This window comes from Chiloscyllium punctatum, chromosome 5, assembly GCF_047496795.1.
Source record: "Chiloscyllium punctatum isolate Juve2018m chromosome 5, sChiPun1.3, whole genome shotgun sequence".
NCBI lineage: Eukaryota > Metazoa > Chordata > Chondrichthyes > Orectolobiformes > Hemiscylliidae > Chiloscyllium > Chiloscyllium punctatum.
The window spans coordinates 45,382,465-45,406,782 of record NC_092743.1 but is presented as its reverse complement, the minus strand read 5'-3'; the positions used below and the strand labels follow the sequence as shown (position 1 = coordinate 45,406,782).

At 40.5% G+C, this 24,318-nt stretch overlaps 1 protein-coding gene across 7 annotated transcripts in view; it reads left to right on the top strand.

Moving 5' to 3' along the window:
* ints8 (integrator complex subunit 8) overlaps positions 1-24,241 on the top strand; it is an 83,667-nt gene extending 59,426 nt beyond the window's left edge. For all 7 annotated transcript variants that reach the window (XM_072570195.1, XM_072570194.1, XM_072570197.1 and 4 more), the window contains 9 exons: positions 2,808-2,867; positions 3,005-3,066; positions 3,425-3,543; positions 8,100-8,203; positions 9,249-9,299; positions 11,183-11,256; positions 14,742-14,806; positions 19,761-19,804; positions 24,100-24,241. In XM_072570195.1, the coding sequence (XP_072426296.1) occupies positions 2,808-2,867; positions 3,005-3,066; positions 3,425-3,543; positions 8,100-8,203; positions 9,249-9,299; positions 11,183-11,256; positions 14,742-14,806; positions 19,761-19,804; positions 24,100-24,216 (696 nt within the window). In that variant the 3' untranslated portion in view covers positions 24,217-24,241. The remainder of the gene's footprint in view (positions 1-2,807; positions 2,868-3,004; positions 3,067-3,424; positions 3,544-8,099; positions 8,204-9,248; positions 9,300-11,182; positions 11,257-14,741; positions 14,807-19,760; positions 19,805-24,099) is intronic.
* Positions 24,242-24,318: the final 77 nt, after the last annotated feature.

Below are 24,318 nucleotides of genomic sequence, written 5' to 3'. Positions count from 1 at the left end.
CATTTATCCACATTAAACTGCATCTGCCATGCATCTGACCACTCACCTAGCCTGTCCAGGTCACCCTGTATTCTCCGAACATCCTCCTCACATTTCACCCTGCCACCCAGCTTTGTGTCATCAGCAAATTTGCTAATATTATTTTTAATACCTTCATCTATATCATTAATGTACATTGTAAAAAGCTGCAGTCCCAGCACTGATCCCTGCGGCACACCACTGGTCACTGCCTGCCATTCCGAAAGGGAGCCGTTTATCACTACTCTTTGAAAATTGGTTGGCTGACAGGAAACAATCAGTGTAAGTATTTTGCCCCTAATACCATGTGCCCTAATTTTGCTCACTAACCTCCTATGTGGGACTTCATCAAAGGCTTTCTGACAGTCCAGGTATACTACAACCACTGGATCTCCCTTGTCCACCTTCAGAGTTACATCCTCAAAAGAATTCCAGAAGATTAGTCAAGCATGATTTGCCCTTAAATCCAAGCTGACTCTGACCTATCCTGTTACTGCTATCCAGATGTGTCGAAATTTCGTCCTTGAGAAGCGACTCCAGCATTTTTCCCACCACTGAGGTCATACTAACTCAAATTCTCTGTTTTCTCTCTCCCTCCTTTCTTAAAAAGTGGGACAACAATAGCCACCCTCCAATCTGCAGGAACTGATCCTGAATCTATAGAACATTGGAAAATGATCACCAATGCATCCACGATTTCTAGAGCCACCTCCTTCAGTACACTGGGGTGTAGACCATCAGGCCCCGGGGACTTGTCAGCCTTCAGACCTAACAGTCCCTCCAACACCATTTCCTGCCTAATATAAATTCCCTTCAGTTCAGGTCCTTCAACCACTATTACATCTGGGAAATTGCTTGTGTCTTCCCCAGTGAAGACAGATGTAAAGTACCAATTCAACTCTTCTGCCGTTTCTTTGTTCCCCGTAATAAATTCACCTGTTTCTGTCTTCAAGGGCCCAATTTTAGTCTTAACCATTTTTTTTTTCTTTTCACATTCCTAAGAAAGCCTTTACTATCCTCCTTTATATTTTTGGCCAGTTTATCTTTGTACCTTATTTTTTCTTTGCGTATTTCCTTTTTAGTTATCCTCTGTTGTTCTTTAAAAGCTTCCCAGTCCTCCAATTTCCCACTCATCATTGCTATGTTATACTTATTCTCTTTTTGTCTTTATGTGGTCCTTAACTTGCCTCGTCAGCCACGGCCACCCCTGCCTCCCCTTAGGATCTTTCTTCCTCTTTGGAATGAACTGATCCTGCATCTTCTGCATTATAACCAGAAATACCTGCCATTGTTGTTCCACTACCATCCCTGCTAGGGTATCGCAACATTGAACTTTGGCCAGCTCCTCCCACATAGCCCCATAGTTCCCCTTATTCAACTGAAATATCGTCACTTCCGATTCTACCCTCTCCCTTTCAAACTGCAGATTAAAGCTTATTATATTGTGGTCACTATCTCCTAATGGCTCCTTTACTTCGAGGTCCCTGATCAAATCCGGTTAGTTGCACAACACCAGATCCAGAATTGCTTTCTCCCTGGTAGGCTCCAGCACAAGCTGTTGTAAGAATCCGTTTCAGAGGCACTCCACAAACTCCCTTTCTTGGGGTCCAATACCAACCTCATTCTCCCAGTCTACCTGCATGTTGAAATCCCCCATTACAACTGTAGTAATATCTTTGCGACAGGCTAATTTCAGCTCCTTATTCAACTTACACACTACATCCAGGCTACTGTTTGTGGGCCTATAGATAATTCCCATTAGGGTCTTTCTACCCTTGGAATTTCTCAGCTCTATCCATACCGACTCTACATCCCCTGATTCTAGGTCCCCCCACGTAAGGGACTGAATATCATTCCTTATCAACAAGGCCACCCCACCCCCTCTGCCAGTCAGTCTGTCCTTACGATAGCACGTATAGCCTTGAATATTCATTTCCCAGGCCCTGTCCATTTGAAGCCACATCTCAGTTATCCCCACAACATTGTAACTGCCAATTTGCAAATGAGCCTCAAGGTCATCCACCTTATTTCTAATGCATCGTGCATTCATATATAATATTTTTAATTTGTTACTCCCCTCACCCTTCTTATCAATCCCTGTTCCACTTGACCTTACGGCATGATCCTTTTTTGAGTTTTCTGTTCCACTGAAACAGGACCTTCGGCCCAACAAGTCCACACTGACCCTCTGAATAGTAACCCATCCAGACCCATTTCCGTCTGAATAATGCACCTAACACTACGGGCAATTTAGGATGGCCAATTCACCTGACCTGCACATCTTTGGACTGTGGGAGGAAAGCAGAGCACCTGAAGGAAACTCGCGCAGACACTGGGAGAATGTGCAAACTCCACACAGGCTGGAATCAAACCTGGGTCCCTGGTGCTGTGAGGCAGCAGTGCTAACCACTGAGACTTCCATTTCTCCTTCATATCAGATCCTCATAAGCCTCAACTACCAGACATATAGAATATAATTTGGAAACACATATTAATTTGGACTTTATTAACCATCAGATTCTTGCCTAACTTTGACAATTTCACTCTTGTTTTTCCTTAAATATTCAGACACAAATTTTGTATACGTGCGGTTGTGTTATTTTATTACTGCAGTATAAATTGGGATGTATTTTCCTGTATTAATAAATGTAGTCAAGGCAAAAGCAAAATGTGAAAATGTGGTTTCAGTTTTGCATTTAAAATATAAATTGTGATGTAACCCTTCCCTACAGAAACAATGGTAATTTTATCATGGAGAAATCATTAAAGCTTTTTGATTTGTTTTGTAGGATCCATTGGTTCTGACAACTTTAATCTCCCTTTTAGTAAAGTTACACAACATCGTTCGGGTATGTATTGCTTAATATTTAGAAAAGGTTATACTAACAAATATGTTATGCTTATGCTAGTACAGTGAATTAATTTCACAATATTGATTTGGGAATAGTTTCCAACACTTACTAAGCTGATGACCATTCTGTTTTAGGATGACATTGTAAATGATGTCACTGCAGAACATATGTCTATTTGGCCAACATCTGTCCCAAAGTAAGTCTGTGCTTGATGGCAATTTCACTCTTATTTTTCTTTAAATATTCAGATACAAATTTTGTATACGTGCGGTTGTTATTTTATTACTGCAGTATAAATTGTTGCTCCCATTGAAATTTGATATTCTTTTGATTGTGTTCTGAAGAATGCATGTCTGAAAACTTCACAACAGTGTTTCTGTTTTTTAACAATTCAAGTTCTGTACTGCCTAGTGACTATTTTAATTACATTTCAATACCCAAGTGATTGTTTATATTAAACAAAACCAAAGTACTAGAGAAACTTGGGTCAAACAGCATTTGTGGCAAAAAAGAGAGTTTTTCTAATTTGCCTTTGTTTTGTCTCAATTTTTAAGCTTGCAGTCAGTGGATGTTGAGGCTGTTGCTGTCACAATGAAAGAGCTGGTCAGTTATTCATTAAACATCAACTCCTGTAATCACTTCTGGTTAATTACCCAAGCAGATATTTACTTTGGTAAGTGCAAAAAGTATTAGTAGCTCAAATGTTTTTAAAATGTTCAATTTTCCATTCATTGTTATGTGCTCTGATCAGAGGTAGGTCATTCGTTGGCTCATTGTCTGTGAATGGTTCTTATTGAATCACTCTTGCCGTTCTTGTTTCTGGCGGCTTGATGTTACCATCCACTTTCAGGATTAGTGCAAGGGCGCAGGTGTGTTATATGTACTTGATCCAGAAGGAATTAAACTTGTACTGTAGGCATTATTCTGAACTTATGCTAGCCATTTGGTCACCTGATCTAACTGTGAAGACTTTAAAACTGATTACTTCTGATTTGCAATCACTGTTGTTCTTTACAAAATGTGGAAGACCGTTTTCGTTCCCACAGGCATAACGTGGTGATGACCAGATAATTTGTTTTAATGATGTTAGTGATCAAGGCAAACGCACCTTTTATTAGTAATAATTCCATTGGATCTTCTATACTGAGATGAAAGCTGATGTTTCAGTATTGTCAGCCTAGATTTTGTTTGCATCTCATGTTGAATCTGAATGTGTAACTTTCTGGCATGCTGATCAGAATTTCATCAAAAGCTGTGATGAACATGTTTTTGAATAGCCGACCTCTCAAGGTTCAGGCTTTGTTTTTATAGGAAAGGTCAGATCTCTGCTCTCTATTTGCTGCTTCTCACCTTCATTGTTATGATTTTTCAATTTTTCTCCTAACCCTTAATTTTTTTTTCATTTGTGGGATGAGGGTGTCGCTGGTTAGGTCAGCATTTATTCCTTTTCCTCAATCACTCAGAGAGCAATTAAGAGTCAACTACATTGCTGTGTGTCTAGAGTCACATCTTGCCAAACCAATTAAGGATGGCAGTTTCCTTCCTTAAAGGACTATAGTGAGCCAGGAGGAATTTTCTGACAATTGACAGTTGATTCGTGGTCATCCCGTGGCAGTATTTAAACCTGGGTCCCCAGAACATTACTTTGGTCTCTGAATTAACAGAGCAATAATACCACAGGCCATCACCTCCCCTAATATATATCTCCCCATTACATGTTATCAACCATCCAAAACCATTACTCATTATCTAATATTGTGCGATTGTTCTTGCATGTTCCATTCGTATCCAATTAAACTTGGTGAGTTCATATCCAGGAATGACCTTTCCTTCCCTCATTCACACATTGTAATTTTTACTCTCCCATAAAGAAATTTCCTTAACCCCCTTCATCTGTCATCTTGTCCTTCAGTGAAATTAATTGTCTTGTGTATGCTATGGAAACTAGCTGTTCTTTCCTTGACATCCTTGGTTACTTGTCCAGTTATCAAGTCTTGGATGAATCTAACTTTGGAAATTAGAAGTCATCATCTTCAGTTCACCTGCTGACCTTGCTCTCTTTCTAATAGTTCCAGCCGTATTTTTGAGAGCTCCATGACAGTTTGCAGTTCTGGTGTCCTGTTTAACCTTAGAGAGCTTCAGGAGCCATACATATCTACTGTAAAATTGCTTACCTTCACAATATTGACTCACTGCAATCCAAAACTACTGGTTTGAATTTTACACTTCTAGATTTTACTATTCTACTTTCTCTTGGCATCCAGTCTTCCACACTCCATAACTTGCTACTTGTCCAAACTTTCTGCCATGTGTATACTGTCCCAATGGCCAGTCACTGCCATTCCCTCTGGTGCCCAAAACATCAGATTCACCGCTCTCATAGAACATTACAGCACAGTACAGGCCCTTCGGCCCTTGATGTTGCGTCGACCTGTGGAACCAATCTGAAGCCCATCTAACCTACACTATTCTATTCTCGTCCATATGCCAATCCAATGACCATTTAAATGCCCTTAAAGGTGGTGAGTCTACTACTGTTGCAGGGAGTGCGTTCCACACCCCTACTGCTCTCTGAGTAAAGAAATTACCTCTGACATCAGTCATATATCTATCACCCCTCAATTTAAAGCTATGTCCCCTCGTGCTGGCCATCGCCAACCGAGGACAAAGGCTCTCACTGTCCAACCTATCTAACTCTCTGATTATCTTTATATGTCTCAATTAAGTTGCCTCTCAACCTTCTCTGTAATGTAAACAGCCTCACGTCCCTCAACCTTGCCTCATTAGACCTTCCCTTCATACCAGGCGATATCCTAGTAAATCTTCTCTGAACCCTTCCCAAAGCTTCCACATCTTTCCTATAATGTGGTGACCAGAACTGTATGCAATACTCCAAATGTGGCTGCAACAGAGTTTTCTACAGCTGCAGCATGATCTCATGGTTCCAAAACTCAATCCCTCCACCAATAAAAGCTAACACACCATATGCCTTCTTAACAACCCTATCACCTTGGGTAGCAACTTTCAAGAATCTATGTACCTGGACACCGGGATCACTCTGCTCATCTATACTACCAAGAATCTTATCGTTAGCCAGTACTCTGCATTCCTGTTACTCCTTCCAAAGTGAATCACCTCACTCTTCTGCATTAACCTCCATTTGCCACCTCTCAGCCCAGCTCTGCAACTTATCTATGTCTCTCTGTAACCTATAACATCCTTCTTCACTATCCACAACTCTACCAACCTTTGTATCATCCGCAAATTTACTAAAGCATCTTTCTGTGCCCTCATCCATGTCATATATATACATAACAAACAACAGAGGGACCCAAAACAGATCCTTGCAGTACCCCACTAAACTGCACTCCAGGATGAATATTTCCCATCAACCACCACCCTGTGTTCTCTTTTAGCTAGCCAGTTTCTGATCCAAACCACTAAGTCACCTTCAATCCTGTGCCTGTGTATTTTGTGCAATAGCCTACCATGGGGAACCTTATCAAACGTCTTACTGAAATCCATATACACCACATCAACTGCTTTATCCTTATCCACCTGTTTGGTCTCCTTCTCAAAGAACTCAGTAAGGTTTGTGAGGCACAACCTACCCTTCACAAAACTGTGTTGACTATCCGTAATCAACTTATTCCTCTGTAGCTGATTATAAATCCAAGATTGTGTGCAGTTTTGCTCGCCATACTATAGGAAGGATGTGGAGGCATTGGAACGAGTGCAGAGGAGGTTTACCAGGATGTTGCCTGGCATGGTAGGAAGATCGTATGAGGAAAGGCTGAGGCACTTGGGGCTGTTCTCATTGGAGAAAAGAAGGTTTAGGGGAGATTTGATAGAGGTGTACAAGATGATTAGGGGTTTAGATAGGGTTGACAGTGAGAACCTTTTTCCGCTAATGAAGTCAGCTGTTACTAGGGGACACAGCTTTAAATTAAGGGGTGGTAGGTATAGGACAGATGTTAGGGGTAGATTTTTTACTCAGCGGGTTGTGAGTTCATGGAATGCCCTGCCAGTAGCAGTGGTGGACTCTCCCTCTTTATGGTCATTTAAGCGGCATTGGACAAGTATATGGAGGTTACTGGGCTAGTGTAGGTTAGGTAGGCTTCGGTCGGCGCAACATCGAGGGCCGAAGGGCCTGTACTGCGCTGTATTTTTCTATGTTCTATAAGATGCCAACTGCACTTTTCTCCACTAATCTATGAAAGCTTATTTAGCCATATATTCTCTCCCAAGTGCTACACACCCCTTATTACAATTTTCCCATTCAAGTGACATATTATTGATGGTAGATTATTCAGCCTTTACATTTATAACTAATGCAACTTCTTTCCTAATTGTCTCAATCTTTTTAAGAGCCTTTAATCAAAGTGCCCTGTTTTCATTTTTTTGTAACCTGATGACCATTTTCTTTGCGCCCATTTGTGAAGCATCTTGGAATTTTTATATTAAATGCTATTAATTGCAAGTTATGGTTTGTAATAGAGGCACACTATGTATCACAGATGATTCCTGATCTAAGATTGCCTGCAAGCAAAAATGTAGATGGCCAGCTAGTAGAGATTTGACCATTTCTGTTGAGCTCTTGGCGATTAGTGGGTGCAAGTTATGTAATTGCTATCAATGGTGTTCCTTGTCTTTGCATTGATGTGTTAGGTTGATGAAAGTGATATGTCATTGTAACCATTTTATTCCCTGCGTAATACCATATTCCTTGTATTGGTTGAAGGATCGATAGGTTTTCAGTGGGTAAACCGCTGTTAAAATAATCTTTTGAAGGTCAGGCTTTCATCTGACAAAAAGCTGACACTTGATCAATTGATCTATTTTCAAGGCTGATAGTATAGCATAGTCTTAATGGAGTGCTGTGCTGTTACAAGTACTGTTTTGGCCTGTATCTCTTCACAGGTGGGTATAAAATATCCCTTATTATTTCAAAGAAGGGTAGGCGATTCATCTCTGATTTCCTGGACCTGTTTACCTTTTAGTCAACCAAATTTTGATAATTGTTAGTGATACCATCAGATTCTGGTTGCATCTAAGTGAATGAAATTTCATTTTTCAGTACTTGAAATGTTAGGTATGAACACTTAAAATGATTCTTAAAATAATCTTGAAAGAATTATTTTATGTGCTTTTCATTGGCGTGATTTAAGTGTCAATTGAACTGGACGCAACCTTTTGTTTTGTATTTTTATTTTCTGATTTCTTTTCCAGCTACCAATCAATTTTCAGCAGCTCTGCATTTTTACCTACAAGCTGGTGCCATCTGTTCAGACTTTTTTAATAAAGCCGTCCCTTCTGATGTGTACACAGATATGGTAAGATGGATCAAGAAAGGAACCAGTTTGAAATGCTTTTGTTTTATTGTGTTTCATTTGGGCAGCCACAAAACATTTAAGTTTTAAATGAGTGGCTGTTGACAGTTCATCAATGATATAAAAAGCTTTTGCTGACTGTAGCAGAATTATGTCATCGTGGAATTTTGAATGGCACAGGAGGAGATATTCGGAACGTTGTCTGTTTGCCAGCTCTCTGCAAGAGCAACTCACCTCATTTCAAGGCTCTGCCTTTACCATGTAGCCATGCAATTTTTTTTTCACTTCAGTTAATATCCAATTCTCCAGTCTGGGCCTCCATTGAATCTGCTCCACCACAATCTCTCGCAGTGCATTCCAGATTCTAATCACTCACTATGCATAAACATTTTTGCTGATACCACTGTTAATTCTTATGCTCATCACCTTCAGTATCCAGGGTCAACTCCGTGTTTAATACTTTACAATGGTGAAAAAGAATTCTCAACTTTGGTAGTCTCTAGACAGCAACCTAGTTCACAGTTAACACCATGACAATGATTCGCAAATTGTTTGTTACTGAACTGCAGTTTCAATTCTCTCTCGCTAAGATTTCTGGTGGATGAAAAGTGTCAAATGGTTTGTAATAAGTCAGGTTAACCTTTTTTTAATTTGTCCTTTTGGTGTGACAGATGCTAGCAATTTCACTCTTGTTAATCTTTCATTCCTGTGGCCAGACAAATGCATTCACAACATATTGTTTCTTGGCATTGACCTTCAACCTCCTATCAGCTGACAAACGTCCATAGTGCTTTCATTAATGGCAAAATAACTTGGGGGAAAATCATAGTGCTCTGGAAATTAGATTATTTGGCCAATGTTGCAGCTGCATATGACTGAAAAGCAGCTGATTATTTGTGATTGCAAAGCTATACTCTTGCCTCTTGCTGGAGAGAAGAGTATAAATAATATCATCACCCCTGGTACTGAAATTGCCCAACAGCATAACCATACAGCTCATTAATTCATTTTTATCTAACTTTATATTTTTGCATTGGTGTTTTCTAAGGTGCTGAAGAGAATGATCAAATGCTGTTCTATGTTAAATTGCCACACCCAAGTAAGTAAATGTACTTTATTTAATGTTTGATTTTTTTGAAAACTCTAATATCACTGGCAAATTCTTCTACATTTGTCAGCCAAATTCTGTACTTTTTTATTGTGAATGGAATGTACCCTCAGGACTGAATTTATGATTTAGTCTGTTTGTGCAATGATATCCAGCTTCTCACCTGTTGGGTGTACTGATTACATCCCAAGACCTCCTTGGTTATAAGAAGGCAGTTCGCCAGTCATTGAACAGTTCCTGAGAAACCACCTTGGACTCAAACCTTAACTCTGTTTATGGAAGGAAATCTGTCATGCCTACCTGCTCTGGCCTACATGGGACTCCAGACCATGGTTGACTCTTAACTGCCCTCTGGTAAATCAGGGATGGGCAATAAAGTGGCCTAACCAGAGATGCCCACATACTATGAGTGAATTTTAAGAAAATTAACATCCAAGGACTGCAGTGGTTCAAGAAGGCAGTCCACTAGTCACTGAACAGTTCCGAAGAAGCCACCTTGGACTCAAAACCTTCGGCTCTGTTCCGTTCTCCACAGATACTATCAGACCTGCTAAGCTGCTTCAGCAATTTGTTTTTCTCATTTATTGCTCACCCATGCTTATCCTGAGATGGCAGCAGTTGGTATCTTCTTGACCCACTGCAGTTAATGTGCTGAAGATATTTTTAGAGTACTGTTTTTAATAGTTTAATATCACAATGTATTGTTAGACCACTTCAGAAAACAATTAATGGATCATGTCCAGTGGGGGACCGACTGGAGTCACAGGGGTCAGATCAGGAAGGGAGAGAATGTTTTCCTTCTCTAATTGACATTGTTGAACCAGTTGAGACTTTACCACAAAATGTTGGATTTGTGATCATTTCTTTCGGTTTTTAAAAGTTTCAACTATGATTTGAGTCGAGTCCTTATTTGAGGTTACATTTTCTGGATTTTTAGGCCAGGTCTGTGGCTCATTGGTCCAGCAACATAGCAAAGGAATGACAGGTTTTGGGCTGTGCTTTCATTTTCACTAGATTCTGTTTATAATTGCTTGACTCGAGCTGATCAGTTGTTAAAAGACATAATTTACATTTTGTCATTTTTGTGCGGGATTCCACCCATATTCCAAAAGGGAAAAGGATAAAATAAGGGGTTAATAGTTCCCTACAGCATGTCATCAGAAAGAAAGATTCAGGGAGTAAATATATCAATAAAAGCAATTACTTTTATTTATATAGTGTCTTTAACAGAGTCAGTTGTCTCAGGATGCTTCACAGAAGAGTTATTGAATAAAATTTGATGCCAAGCTATATAAGGACACATTAGGACAAATGATTAAATGTTTGGACCTAGAGGTCATTTTGAAGGAGGTAAGAAAAGTAAAGAGATTTAAGGTGAGAATTGTAGAAGTCTTTGCTTTGTTAGTTGAAGGGACAACTAACAGTTGAATGGTTAAAATTTGGGATGCTGATGTCGTCAAATCAGAGGAGTGCAATACATGAGCAAATTGTAAGCTTGCAGGGGTTTACAAGCATCAAAAGGGAAGGGTGATCCCGAAAGGATTTGAAACCATGATGAGAATTTTTAAGATTGAGATGTTGTTTAACTGGAGTTTAGCTTAGTGAGCACTGGTGGCTGAAAGTGCATTGCTGCAAGTTAACATCTGGTGGCAGAGTTTTTTGGATGACCTCAAGTTTGTGGAGACTGGATTGGAAGAGAATGTGGGAAGCCAACCAGGAGTCACTATTTGAAATAGACAAACCTCGAAATTACAAAGGCATAAATAAGGGGTGTCGGCAACAAATAGGTTGAGCAGGGATGGAGTTGGGAAAAGCCTCGTTGATATTTCAGTTTAGCTTAAATATGTTGAGATCTATTTTTTTTCTTTCCATAGGTGGCAATTTTATGTCAGTTTCTCAGAGAGGTGGATTATATGACTGCTTTCAAAGCTTTACAGGAACAAAACAGGTATAATGGCACCAAATTCATTTTATTCTTAACACCTGTGATCAATAGACCAATTAATACTGATGGGCTAGTGTTCAGTAAAATATTTTAACGATAAGGTTACACTGCCTTTTTGTTGCTTTCTATCAAAAATATTTTCCTTTTATACCTCCCTGGAATGGTACCTCATGTTAGGTTATAGTTTGACTGGCTTTATTAGCACTTTTTTTTATTCTATATGATTTTCACACATACACAAAGCCATTCTGCACATCATCATTTCATGTACAAGGAGGGTGACAATTGTTGGATCTTATCCGGAGTTCCCAGCAGCCCCGAAGGCTTACCAGATGCCGATGAAACATGCAAGTCTCTGTAGTGAATCATCTACAAAGCTAAGCAGCCATATTTAATAAGGAAAGAAATGGGAATAAGAGTTGATTCAAGACCACCTTGCAGAAATGACTCCTGCTTTTGAAGTGCATAGCTAATCTGATTTTACATGCTGTCTCCAGTTTCATGCTTCCCAATGTGAGGAAGACAGTAAAGCAGTGTACCAACAAATATCGATCAATGTTTGCTATCGGCTCATAAGAACAAGAATCTTGATATCAAAATTGGACTCGACCCCACCATCACTAAGGTCACCCTTTGAATCCCACATTTGAGGACGCACTTGTCGACAGGAGTGCACAGTGCAAGCCATACCTTCATGAGACTGATATTCTGCCAGTGCTTTGATCTTCTTCAGATACCTGCCATAGAGTCAGAGAATCGTAGAATTTTACAGTGCAGAAGGAGGCAATTCATCCATTGTGTATGTATCAGCTCCTGAAAGAGCCAGTTAATCACATTCCTCAGCCCTATCTTTGTAGCTCTCTAAATTCAACACACTCAAATATATATCTGCAGTTATATATATCTAAATGTAAATCTAAATTATAAAGTTTTCTTTTGAAATCTCATATGGAATCCACCTCTACTGCTCTCCCAGACAATGCTTTCTAAATCCTAACAACTTTGACTAAATAAATTTCTCCTCATCTCACTCCTAGCTCTCTTGTTGATCATCTTCAAATTGCTACCCCCTAGTTACTGACATACCACATGTGGAAATGGAATATCCTCCTTTACTCTGTCAAAATTGTTCATAATTTTGATCAGCTCAATAAAGTCATCTCTTAATCTTCTCTGCTCCAAGGAGAATAAACCCAATTTCCATAATCTTTCCTTGCACATAAAAATTCTCATTCCTAGTATCAGTCTCATAAACCTCCTTTGCATTCTCTTCAAAGCTTCAATATCCTTCCTTAAATATGGTACCAAGAACTGAACACAATATCCCAAATGTAGTCGGACCAATGATTTCTAGAGGTGTAGTACCACTTCATTGCTTTTATATGCTATGCCTCTATTTATAAATGCAAGGATACTATAAGCTGCCATAACAAGGATTTCAACTTGACTGGCCACCTTCAGAGAATTGTGCACATCAACCCTGAGAGCTCACTGCTCCTGTACTCCCCTCAAATTTGTCCCATTGAGCCTGTATGAGTTTTATGCAGAATTCTGATGACTTGAGTTCAAAAAGGCTGTTGAACTCCTTGCAACAAGAGATCATCTGGGAAGGATGCAAAACCAGCTGAGCTACTTGAGTTTATATGAGCCCATCTGTTGCCATACCTCGCAACTACCACCTTTTCTGCTGGAGTAGAGACTGTGTCCCATCAGATCTGTATGATGCAAACATTCTCATGTTATAATAATATAAAGACAATTAAGACCACTGCCATAATCACCTCTTATCACTGGAACAGGTTTTTGCCAGAATCATTCAAACATGGCCTGATTGACTAGCCAACAAAATATACCCGGAGACAAAATGTGGTTTCAGAACTGGCAGATCCATTGTAGACATGATCTTCTCCCTAGTCATCAAGAAAAGTGCAGAGAACAGCAAACGCCACTCTAACTTGTTTTCACGCACTTCAGCTCTACCTCTGACAGTTTTAAGATCAAGAATGTGTTGAAAGAGGGATGTGTCTTAGCCAATCCTCTAGTAATTTGCCAACCTATGCTTTCCCTATCACTATGGAAGGATGCAATCAGATGGGAAAACCTTGACCTATCAAAACTGAAAGTGCAGCATTTCCTAATCTGAGAAATGCTCTATGTTATTGATTCATACTAGTTGCCAGACAAGACAAACTCCACAGGCTCATTGATTGACTGTCCTATGCCTGTATAATGTTCTCTATCACCATCAGAATCAAGAACACTGAGGTTTAGTGTATGTAGTATCTCTCTCTCTGATCAGACATGACAGCACACCACTAGAAGCAGTCATTCTGCTATTCAGATCCACTGATAGAAAATCTGTCCCTTAATGAGGAGCTCAACACGTGCATTGAAAAGGCAATCCCCAATTTTTGCTGTATAGCAAAACTGGCATAAATAAACAACAAGTCCAATTCCTCAGCATTGTTCTCTGTATCAGTGAAGCCTGGAAAACCTACACTTAGTATGAAAAATGATTCAGTAACCTCTATCTATGTTGTACCTCAGTATCGCATGGTAAGACAAAGACTCTATTAAAGCAGTTCCCTGTAAAGTAAACCTATTAAGCGTACTTATGCTAATCAGGCAAAGAAAGTTTCACTGTCTTTGGTGTGTATAGAATATGGCCACATCCCCAAGGAAGTTCTATTTAGGAAGGTAGCCTGTGGCAAGAAACCTAGAGGGCACCCAAGCTCTGATTCAGATGTTGTCAAAAGCCCTCTACATCAGTCCTGGTAAGTGGAGCATTCTAGCCACTGATATAAATGGTGATGACATACATGGCAGGGTGACAGCATGTGGTTTCAGAAGCAGAATCTAGCCTTGTAAATAAGGTGTTAGCAGCACTAGCGACCAATGTTCCCTTTTCAGATCCATCTTATTCAGCCTTTAAAAGAAATGCAGCAGATGATCTTGGCTGACTTTACCAACCTCTGGGGCTGTGTTCCTATCATCTCTTGCCAAAGAAATAATCCCAAAACTATGGATTGGCAACAGGAAATAAACAAACCGCAATCTGGTGTGTGAGTCTTGACTAATTTCCACCTTACTAGAGTGAGGGTCCTACCACTTCATGTGGAGATTGGCAATCTTGGTATAGACTATAAATGAGAGTCTGGTATTTCCTTCGAGGTAACCTAACCTGTTTTGGAATACTTTTCAGTATTTGCTGAATTGTTCGTTGGGGAAAAAACCTGCCACATTCCATCTCTCACCATAATTGAGCTCTTGTAGTTTGCTTGACTGATTGTAAGCCATTAGGGTAGAGTTCAGTGCATAATAGTTTCTATGAACTTCATTTGAACTTGATTTTTTTATAAGTATTTTTGTATTTGTCAACTAAGCTCGTTAAACAATATGTGGACAGCAGGATAATTTAAGTGAAAAAAAATTAATAGAAATTAAACTTTAATGTAAAACATATATCATTCATAGCTTTTTTATTTCAGCCATGATGCAATGGACTCCTACTATGACTACATCTGGGACATCACTATCTTGGAATATTTGACACGTATCCTTTTTGGAGTATTATTTTCCTGAGATTACTACTCTTTATGTAACCAAATAAGATAGTTATCGTTTGGAAAAATTGCTTAGAATCCAAATTAGCCAAATATAAGTATCTGCAATCAATCACGTTTATTTCTTTTATCATGCATAGTGCAGTGTGAGCACACAGCACCATTTAGTGCAGATGCTGATCCTATGCTCTGAATAGGTGCAGTGGGGAAGAGACTGGAAAGAAGTGCTTAATTGTTCTAAATGGAGTGTTTCGTTGCTGTGTTTATCCTTGCAAATTTTGTAAAATATTTAATTCAGTTTTGTTCATCTAGATTTTCTAAATTAATTCAGTGGGCATTGTTGGCTTGGCCAGCATTTATTTTCCATTCCTAATTGTCTGAGAGAAAGCGGAGATGAGTTGACGTCATCAACTGCTGCAATCTTTCAGGTGTAGGTACATCCATAGTTCAGGAAGAGGTGGGTGCAATGTTCAAAAGCAGCTGGTCGGAATGGAATTTCAGCATTGTGACCGAGTAACACTGAAAGAACAGTGATATGGTTCTAATTAGGATCATGGAAAAGAAGTGAACTTGCAATTCGTTGTGTTTCCACGCTTTCCCATCTCTTGTTTTTCTGTGTGGTAGAGGTAGTGAGCTTTGAAAATTGCTGCTGAAGGAACTGTGAGTTAGTACTCGCTATTTACATCATGCGTTGGTGATAGACAGAGTGAAGTTGAAGATGAAGTGGACAGTATTCTATCACATTATTGACTTGTCCCTTTTAGATGGTGCTGAAACTCCTTTCCTGTGGATGTACCTACATTTAAAAACTGCAGTAGTTTTGAGAAGACAACTCAACACTGCCATTTCATTGACAATTAGGGATGGGCCAATAAATAATGGCCTTCCCAATGATATCGACATCTATGGAAGAATAGGCCAGGGTGACTCAGTGGTGTTAGCACTGCTACCTCTCAGCACCAGGAAGCCTTCAGTAATGAGTTAACGAGAATCCAGAGAAAGTATATTCCTATCAGGGTGAAAGGAAAGGCTGGTAGATATAGGGAACGCTGGATGACTGAAGAAATTGACAGTTTGTTAAGAAAAAGAAGGAAGCGTATGCAAGGTATAGACAGGACAGATTGAGTGAATCCTTAGAGTATAAAGGCAGTAGGAGTATACTTAAGAGGGAAATCAGGAGGGCAAAAAGGGGACATGAGATAGCTTTGGCAAATACAATTAAGGAGAATCCAAAGAGTTTTTACAAATACATTAAGGACAAAAGGGTAACTAGGGAGAGAATAGGGCCCCCCAAAGATCAGCAAGGCGGCCTTTGTGTGGAGCCACAGAAAATGGGGGAGATACTAAATGAGTATTTTGCATCAGTATTTACTGTGGAAAAGGATATGGAAGATATAGACTGTAGGGAAATAGATGGTGACATCTTGCAAAATGTCCAGATTACAGAGGAGGAAGTGCTGGATGTCTTGAAATGGGTAAAGGTGGATAAATCCCCAGGACCTGATCAGGTGTACCCTAGAGCTCTGTGGGAAGGTAGAGAAGTGATTGCTGGGCCTCTTGCTGAGATATTTGTATCATCGATAGTCACAGGGGAGGTGCCGGAAGACTGGGGGTTGACAAACGTGGTGCCACTGTTTAAGAAGGATGGTAAGGACAAGCCAGGGAACTATAGACCGGTGAGCCTGACCTCAGTGGTGGGCAAGTCGTTGGAGAGAATCCTGAGGGACAGGATATATTTGGAAAAGCAAGGACTGATTAGGGATAGTCAACATGGCTTTGTGGTGTTCGACAAGGTTCCCCATGGGATATTGATTAGCAAGGTTAGATCTCTCGGAATACAGGGAGAACTAGCCATTTGGATGCAGAACTGGCTCAAAGGTAGAAGACAGAGGGTGGTGGTGAAGGGTTGTTTTTCAGACTGGAGGCCGGTGACCAGTGGAGTGCCACAAGGATCGGTGCTGGGTCCTCTACTTTTTGTCATTTACATAAATGATTTGGATGCGAGCATAAGAGTTACAATTAGTAAATTTGCAGATGACACCAAAATTGGAGGTGTAGTGGACTGCAAATAGGGTTACCTTAGATTACAACAGGATCTGGACCAGATGGGCCAATGGGCTGAGAAGTGGCAGATGGAGTTTAATTCCGATAATGCGAGGTGCTGCATTTTGGGAAAGCAAATCTTAGCAGGACCCATACACTTAATGATGAGGTCCTAGGGAGTGTTGCTGAAGGAAGAGACCGTGGAGTGCAGGTTCATAGCTCCTTGAAAGTGGAGTCACAGTTCGATAGGATAGTGAAGGTGGCGTTTGGTATGCTTTCCTTTATTGGTCAGAGTATCGAGTACAGGAGTTGGGAGGTCATGTTGAGGCTGTACAGGACGTTGGTTAGGCTACTGTTGGAATATTGCGTGCAATTCTGGTCTCCTTCCTATCGGAAAGATGTTGTAAAACTTGAAAGGGTTCAGCAAAGATTTACAAGGATGTTGCCAGGGAGAGGCTGAACAGGCTGGGGCTGTTTTCCCTGGAGCATTGGAGGCTGTGAGGGGTGACCTTATAGAGGTTTACAAAATTATGAGAGACATGGATAGGATAAATAGGCAATTCTTTTCCCTGGGGTCGCGGAGTCCAGAACCAGAGGGCATAGGTTTAGGGTGAGAGGGGAAAGATGTAAAATAGATCAACAGGGCAACGTTTTCACGCAGAGTGTGGAGTGAGCTGCCAGAGGAAGTGGTGGAGGCTGGTACAATTGCTGGTGCAAGAGGAATTTGGATGGGTTATGAATAGGAAGGGTTTGGAGGGATATGGGCCAGGTGCTGGCAGGTGGGACTAGATTGGGTTGAGATATCTGGTGAGCATGGACAGTTTGGACTGAAGGGTCTGTTTCCATGCTGTACATCTGTATGACTCTAAGACAGTGGTGCTGTGGGTGGTACAACATTTCACTCCTGGCCTAGTTTCATCACTGGCTACAGGTGAATGAGGATGGGAGGGCTGGCAGCAAGAGTGGCTCACAGCAAGTTTTGTAGTACCTTTGAATAGGCCCCCATTCCTCCCAGCAGCCTGCAAGAAAACCACACATTTGTTTGTCATGACTCCCACATGGCCCAATGCTGGATGAATGCCAACAGCACAGCAATTGGGCTTGAGGTAGACATTAATTGCCCATTTGGAACCTCAGTTTGCTGTGGGGTGGGAAGGTAGCCTTTCCCATAATGGACTTGGTTAGGTGGAGACAGGAAGATGGTGAGGTCCCCTTCTATCTGATTAAAAGACTCTCACCATCAATCTTGCCACGGATGTCATTAAATTCCAGTTCAATTAGTATTAAGTATCAATTAGATACTAATACATTGTTGGAAATATTGAATCTTGCATAATACATGTTATCTGAGAAGCTTGTTTTTCTCTCTTTCTGGAACATCAGAGAGTTTCATTTTTATGTGACTGACACTTAAAATGGGATGCTGTCTTGGATGGGGTATTAAACTGAAGCCCCATCTCACCTGTTAAGATGACATAAAGATCATTTGAGGTCATTTCAAAGAAATGCTGATGAATTCTCCTGTGTTCTAACTAATACTTGACCACTCACCAACTTCTTATTTGGTCATGATATATTGGTATCACTGGCTAGGCCAAAGATTATTAACCATCCCCAATTGTCAAAAGTTTGAGTCAACGTTGCTGTGGCTGTGGAATCTCACAGATGCTAGACCAGGTAAGTTTGCAGATTGCCTTCTCTAAAGAACCTAAGAAAGCCAGAAGCGATTTTTTTTTTAAAATGAATTAAAATTTGACCATCTGCCCTTCTGGGATTTGCACTCCTGTCCCCAGAACATTAGTCTGGAGTTCTAATTTATGAATTACTAATCCAGTGACATTATCACTACACCAATTCTTTCTGTTCTCCCCTATCTAGTATTAAAACAGATTATGTGAGCATTATTGCAAAAAGGTTTGAGGGAGCTTGCTCTTTTATGAATTGACTATGCTGCCTATGTTTTGATGTCACTTCAGAAATGTTTCATTGGCAACAGGCTTGGTGGGGGAGGGGGGGTGGGGTGTAGAAAATCCTTCATAATTGCATTTGTCTTGCTCTTTTTTGATTTTGGTCGGCCTTTAGGTCCATTTTATGTGTGTGTTTTAAGGATGCATGTGGTTACACTTGATTTTAAAGATGCGTCTGTTCTTGCATTTTAACATAATTTTCAATTTAAGCTAGTTACAGATTGTTGCTCAATTTAATATTGAAAAACTTCATAAGATTTCAAGCCTTCTTGATATGAAACATGCCGTTTTACTTACATTGCATCTTGAAATACTTAAGTGATTTTGTTAACTGTTTCCATTGACCTTGAGGTACCCTGCAATCCATGGTAAAATTGGTACCAGTTTTTGATATTTCTTGAAATTTAAATTGTACATAAACTGCGAGTTTGATTCACTTGTCTGAAGATTTCTACATGACTGTTTGACTCACCTCGTCATTTGTTCCTGAGTAGTGCCCAAAATTCAATGACAGCAAAGAATTTAACTAGAAGGGGGAGGAGAAAGGTAGCTGGATTATGTAACTACAAAGATTTCTTCAAAATTTAATTTTCGCCTTTTTGTTTGTCCTGAATTAACAGCTGGAAGCAAAAAGGAGTTATTGAGTATAACATCTTAAATAGTTAAGATAGTGTTTTGAAAACAAAGGTATTTTTCAAAATTTGAATAAGCTGTAAATATTTTTGTTCAGTTAACTGTACAGATAAATTTCTGAGTGACCTTGAATTATATCTGTTTGGTTTTACCTTTTGAGAGAAGCAGGCTCTGAAAATGTCATTTATTTTGCTGATAATGATTATTGAAAGCTAACACAGACCTTAAAACTGACTTTTAGCAGTGTGAATACTTACATTTGTAACCACCTGATGAAAAATTTCCTTGACACTTTTAACAGACATCCATCACAAAAGGGGAGAACTTGATAAAAGGCAAATAGCAGTAAGTTGAAGTATTGCTGGTGTATTACATTCTTTTTGACATGTCCACACAACATGGATTTAGCTCACTGAGATGTGTAGACAACATGCAGAAGAAAACATTGTAAGTTATAGAAACATTGCTCCATGTCATTTACCCAGGATCTCCAGTGTCCGTTTTCAGGAAAAGGTGACTTCATCCAGTTTATCATGTCCTGATGGGTATAAATTTGCAATTCAAATATTACCTTTAGAAATGTGTTTTCACATTTATCTGTATTGAAGTTCACACATGCCTATTGATTGATTAATATATTCTTGCAATTTCTTGCAGTCCTAACTGCTCTCAATCATTGAGTTGGGTGTCACCCACAAATTGCAAACTGCGCTTTTGATTCTAAACTGAATTATTAATAACAAAAAAAGGTGTGGACAAGTAGCCCACTACTTATATTTTTGGGACCTCGGTTCGCACCTTAGGCCAATCTGATTTGTGATCCTCTGCCAGTGTTTCCTGTAAAAGAATCATAGAGTAGTACAGCACGAAAGCAGATCCTTTTGTCCATGTTGACCAGATATCCTAAGTTGATCTAGACCCATTTGCAGCATTTGGGTGATATTGGGTAAATCCTTCCTATTCATGTTTTCTCCATGTTTGAAACTTGTAATGTAGTAGTTGGAGGAAGCACTGAGAGTGATAAGAGCACAAATTTGCACCCATATTCCCAGAACGTTAGCCTGGATAACTACTACAGTGTCATTACTATAACACCACCACCTACCTGCATAGTGCAGGAAGCTGTCCCAGGAGCACCACCAGGCATACCTAAAAATGAGCTCTCAACCTGGTGAATGTACAGAAAAGGACCATAAGTATTCAAAAATAAGCCACTTACCTTCCTGACTTGGAGGTACATGTGCAGCAGTTCAAGGCAGCTCTACAGGATGAGCAATAAATGCTGGCCTAGCCAGGACCTATCTCTAATGAATGAATAATGAAGCAAAACCTTACTGTCGGCCTTTTGGAAATCCAGAAATATTATATCGGCAGTCAACTTGTCCATGCTGTTACCTGCTCATACAATGTAATGAGATTGTAAGGCTGTTAGTAAGTTGATAAAATGGAAATCTGCAACTAAAGGGGATGGAGCAGCATGTATTGAAATGTAAGGGATGGGTGGGTAGCTCAGTGGTTAGTACTGCTGCCTCAGAGCACCAGGGGCGTGGGTTCGATTCCAGCCTCAGGCAACTGTGAGGAGTTTGCACATTCTCCCTGTGTCTGCGTGGGTTTCCTCCGGGTGCTCCGGTTTCCTTCCACAGTCCAAAGATGTGCAGCTCAGGTGAATTAGCAATGCTAAATTGTCCATAATGTTCATTAGTCATTAGTCACGGTGCATTAGTCAGGGGTAAATGTAGAGTATGTTAATGGGTCTGGGGGGTTACTCTTTCGTACTGTACACTCGCAACATGACCTCCCAACTCCTGTACTCAGTACTCTGACCAATACAGGAAAGCATACCATTCGCTGCCTTCACTATCCTAATCTACCTGTGACTTCACTTTCAAGGAGCTATGAACTTGCACTCCGAGGTCTCTTTGTTCAGCAACACTCCCTTGGACTTTACCATTAAGTGTACAAATCCTGCTAAGATTTGCTTTCCCAAAATGCAGCACTTCGCATGTATCTAAATGAAACTCCATCTGCTACTTCTCAGTCCATCTGATCAAGATCCAGTTGTAATTTGAGGTAATTTGCTTTGCTGTCCACTACACCTCCAATTTTGGTGTTATCAGCAAACTAACTATACCTCTTATGCTCACTTCCAAATTATTTATATAAATAATGTAGAGGACCCAGCACTGATCCTTGTGACGCTCCACTGGTCACAGGCCTCCAGTCTGAAAAACAACCCTTTGAGCCAGTTCTGTGTCCAAATGGAGAGTTCTCCCTGTGTTCCCTGAGATCTAACCTTGTTCACCAGTCTCCCATGGGGAACCTTGTCGAACACCTTCAGTCCTTATAGATCACATCTACTGCCCTGCCCTTAATCCTTTGTTACTTCAAAAGAACTCATTCAAATTTGTGAGACATGATTTCCCACACACAAAGCCATGTTGACTATCCCTAATTAGTCCTTTCCTTTTCAAATACATGTCTATCAGGATTCCCTCCAACAAAGTCAGGCTCGCTGGTTTCTAGTTCCCTGGCTTGTCCTTACCACCTTTCTTAAACAGTGGCACCCTGTTAGCCAACCTCCAGTCTTCTGGCACTTCACCTGTGACTATCAACAATACAAATATCTCAGTAAGCAGCCCAGCAATCACTTCCGTAGCTTCAGATTTCTAGGGTATACCTGATCAGGTCCTGGGGATTTATCCACTTTTTTTGCATTTCAAGACATCCAACACTTCCTCCTCTGTAATATAGACATTTTGCAAGACGTCACCATCTTCCATATGTATCTTTCTTGTCCTTTTCCACAGAAAATACTGATGCAAAATACTCCTTTATTATCTCCCCCATTTTCTATGGCTTCACACAAAGGCCACCTTGCTGATCTCCCTAGTTACCCTTTTGTCCTTAATGTATTTCTAAAACCCTTTGGATTCTCCTTAATTCTGTTTGTCAAAGCTATCTCATGTCCCCTTTTTGCCCTCCTGATTTCCTACTTAAGTGTCCTCCTACTGCCTTTACACTCTTCCAAGGATTCACTCAATCTATCCTGTCTCCACCTGACATATGCTTCATAGAACAGAACATAGAACAGTACAGCACAGAACAGGCCCTTCAGCCCACGATGTTGTGCTGACCACTGATCCTCATGTATGCACCCGCAAATTTCTGTGACCATATGCATGTCCAGGAGTCTCTTAAATGTCCCCAATGACCCTGCCTCCATAACTGCTGCTGGTAACGCATTCCGTGCTCTCAACTCTTGTGTAAAGAACCCACCGGACATCCCCTCTATACTTTCCTCCAACCAGCTTAAAACTATGACCCCTCATGTTAGTCACTTCTGCCCTGGGAAATAGTCTCTGGCTATCGACTCTATCTATGCCTCTCATTATCTTGTATACCTCAATTAGGTCCCCTCTTCTCCTTTTCTCCAATGAAAACAGTCCGAGCTCAGTCAACCTCTCCTCATAAGATAAGCCCTCCAGTCCAGGCAGATTCATGGTAAACCACCTCTGAACCCTCTCCAAAGCATCCACATCTTACTTATAATAGGGGGACCAGAACTGGGCGCAGTATTCCAAGTGCGGTCTAACCAAGACCCTCATCAACTTTTCTAGTCGCATCCTCAAAGAACTCAATAAGGTTTGTGAGGCATGACCTGCCCCTCACAAAGCCATGCTGACTGCATTTAATCAAGCCATGCTCTTCCAGATGGTCATAAATCCTATCCCTCAATCTTTTCTAACACCTTGCAGACGACAGACTTACTGGTCTGTAATTGCCAAGGATTTCCCTATTTCCTTTCTTGGAGAGGAATTACATTTGCCTCTCCAGTCAAGTTTTATAAAGCTGCAACAAGATCTCAGGACCCTTAAGCTCAATACCCATGTTAATGAAAGCCAAAACACCATATGCTTTAACAACCCTGTCCACTTGGGTAACCATTTTAAGGGATCTGTGTACCTGCACCCCAAGATCCCTCTGTTCCTCCACACTGCCAAGAATCAACTTTCAAATTCGACCTTCCAAAATGCATCACCTCACATTTATCCAGGTTGAACTCCATCTGCCTCCTCTCAGTCCATCAATGTCCCGCTGCAGCCTACAACAGCCCTCTATACTGTCAACGACACCTCCAACCTTTGTGTCATCTGCAAACTTGCTGACCCATCCTTCAATCCCCTCATCCAAGTCATTAATAAAAATTACAAACAATAGAGGCCCAAGGACAGCTTCCTTCTTTTTCTTAACCAAACCCTCAATTTATTTAGTCATTCAGCCTTTCCTTTCACCCTAACATAAATAGGATTCAATGTGCAGACTTTGAGTTAACCTCAGCATGATTAAGTTAGATTCTCTACAGAGTGAAAACAGGCCCTTTGCCCCATCCAGTCCACACTGGCCCTTCGAAGAGTAACCCACCCAGACTCATTTCTCTGACTAATACACCTAAACAGCAATTTAACATGGCTAATTCACCTGATCAGCACATCTTTGGACTGTGAGGGGAAACCCGAGAACCCGGAGGAAACAGACAGACAATCGCCCGAGCCTGGAATGAGAGGCAGTAATGCTAACCACTATGCTGGCCTTGTTTGATATCTCGCTTACATTTTTTCTTATTCCTAAATCTTCCCCAGATTAAAGCAATTGGCCAATCTGAGCTCAACTCAAGTAACCCTGAAGAGGTTTTACATCTTGCTGCACAGAAGAGGAAAAAGAAGTTCCTGCAAGCCATGGCAAAACTTTACTTTTAACATGCTAATAAAAAAGTGCATAAGAGATGCTATAATTATTTAAACGCTGAAAACAATTAAGACATTTGGTTGTGTTTTGGGACTTGTTCATACAGTGTTTCT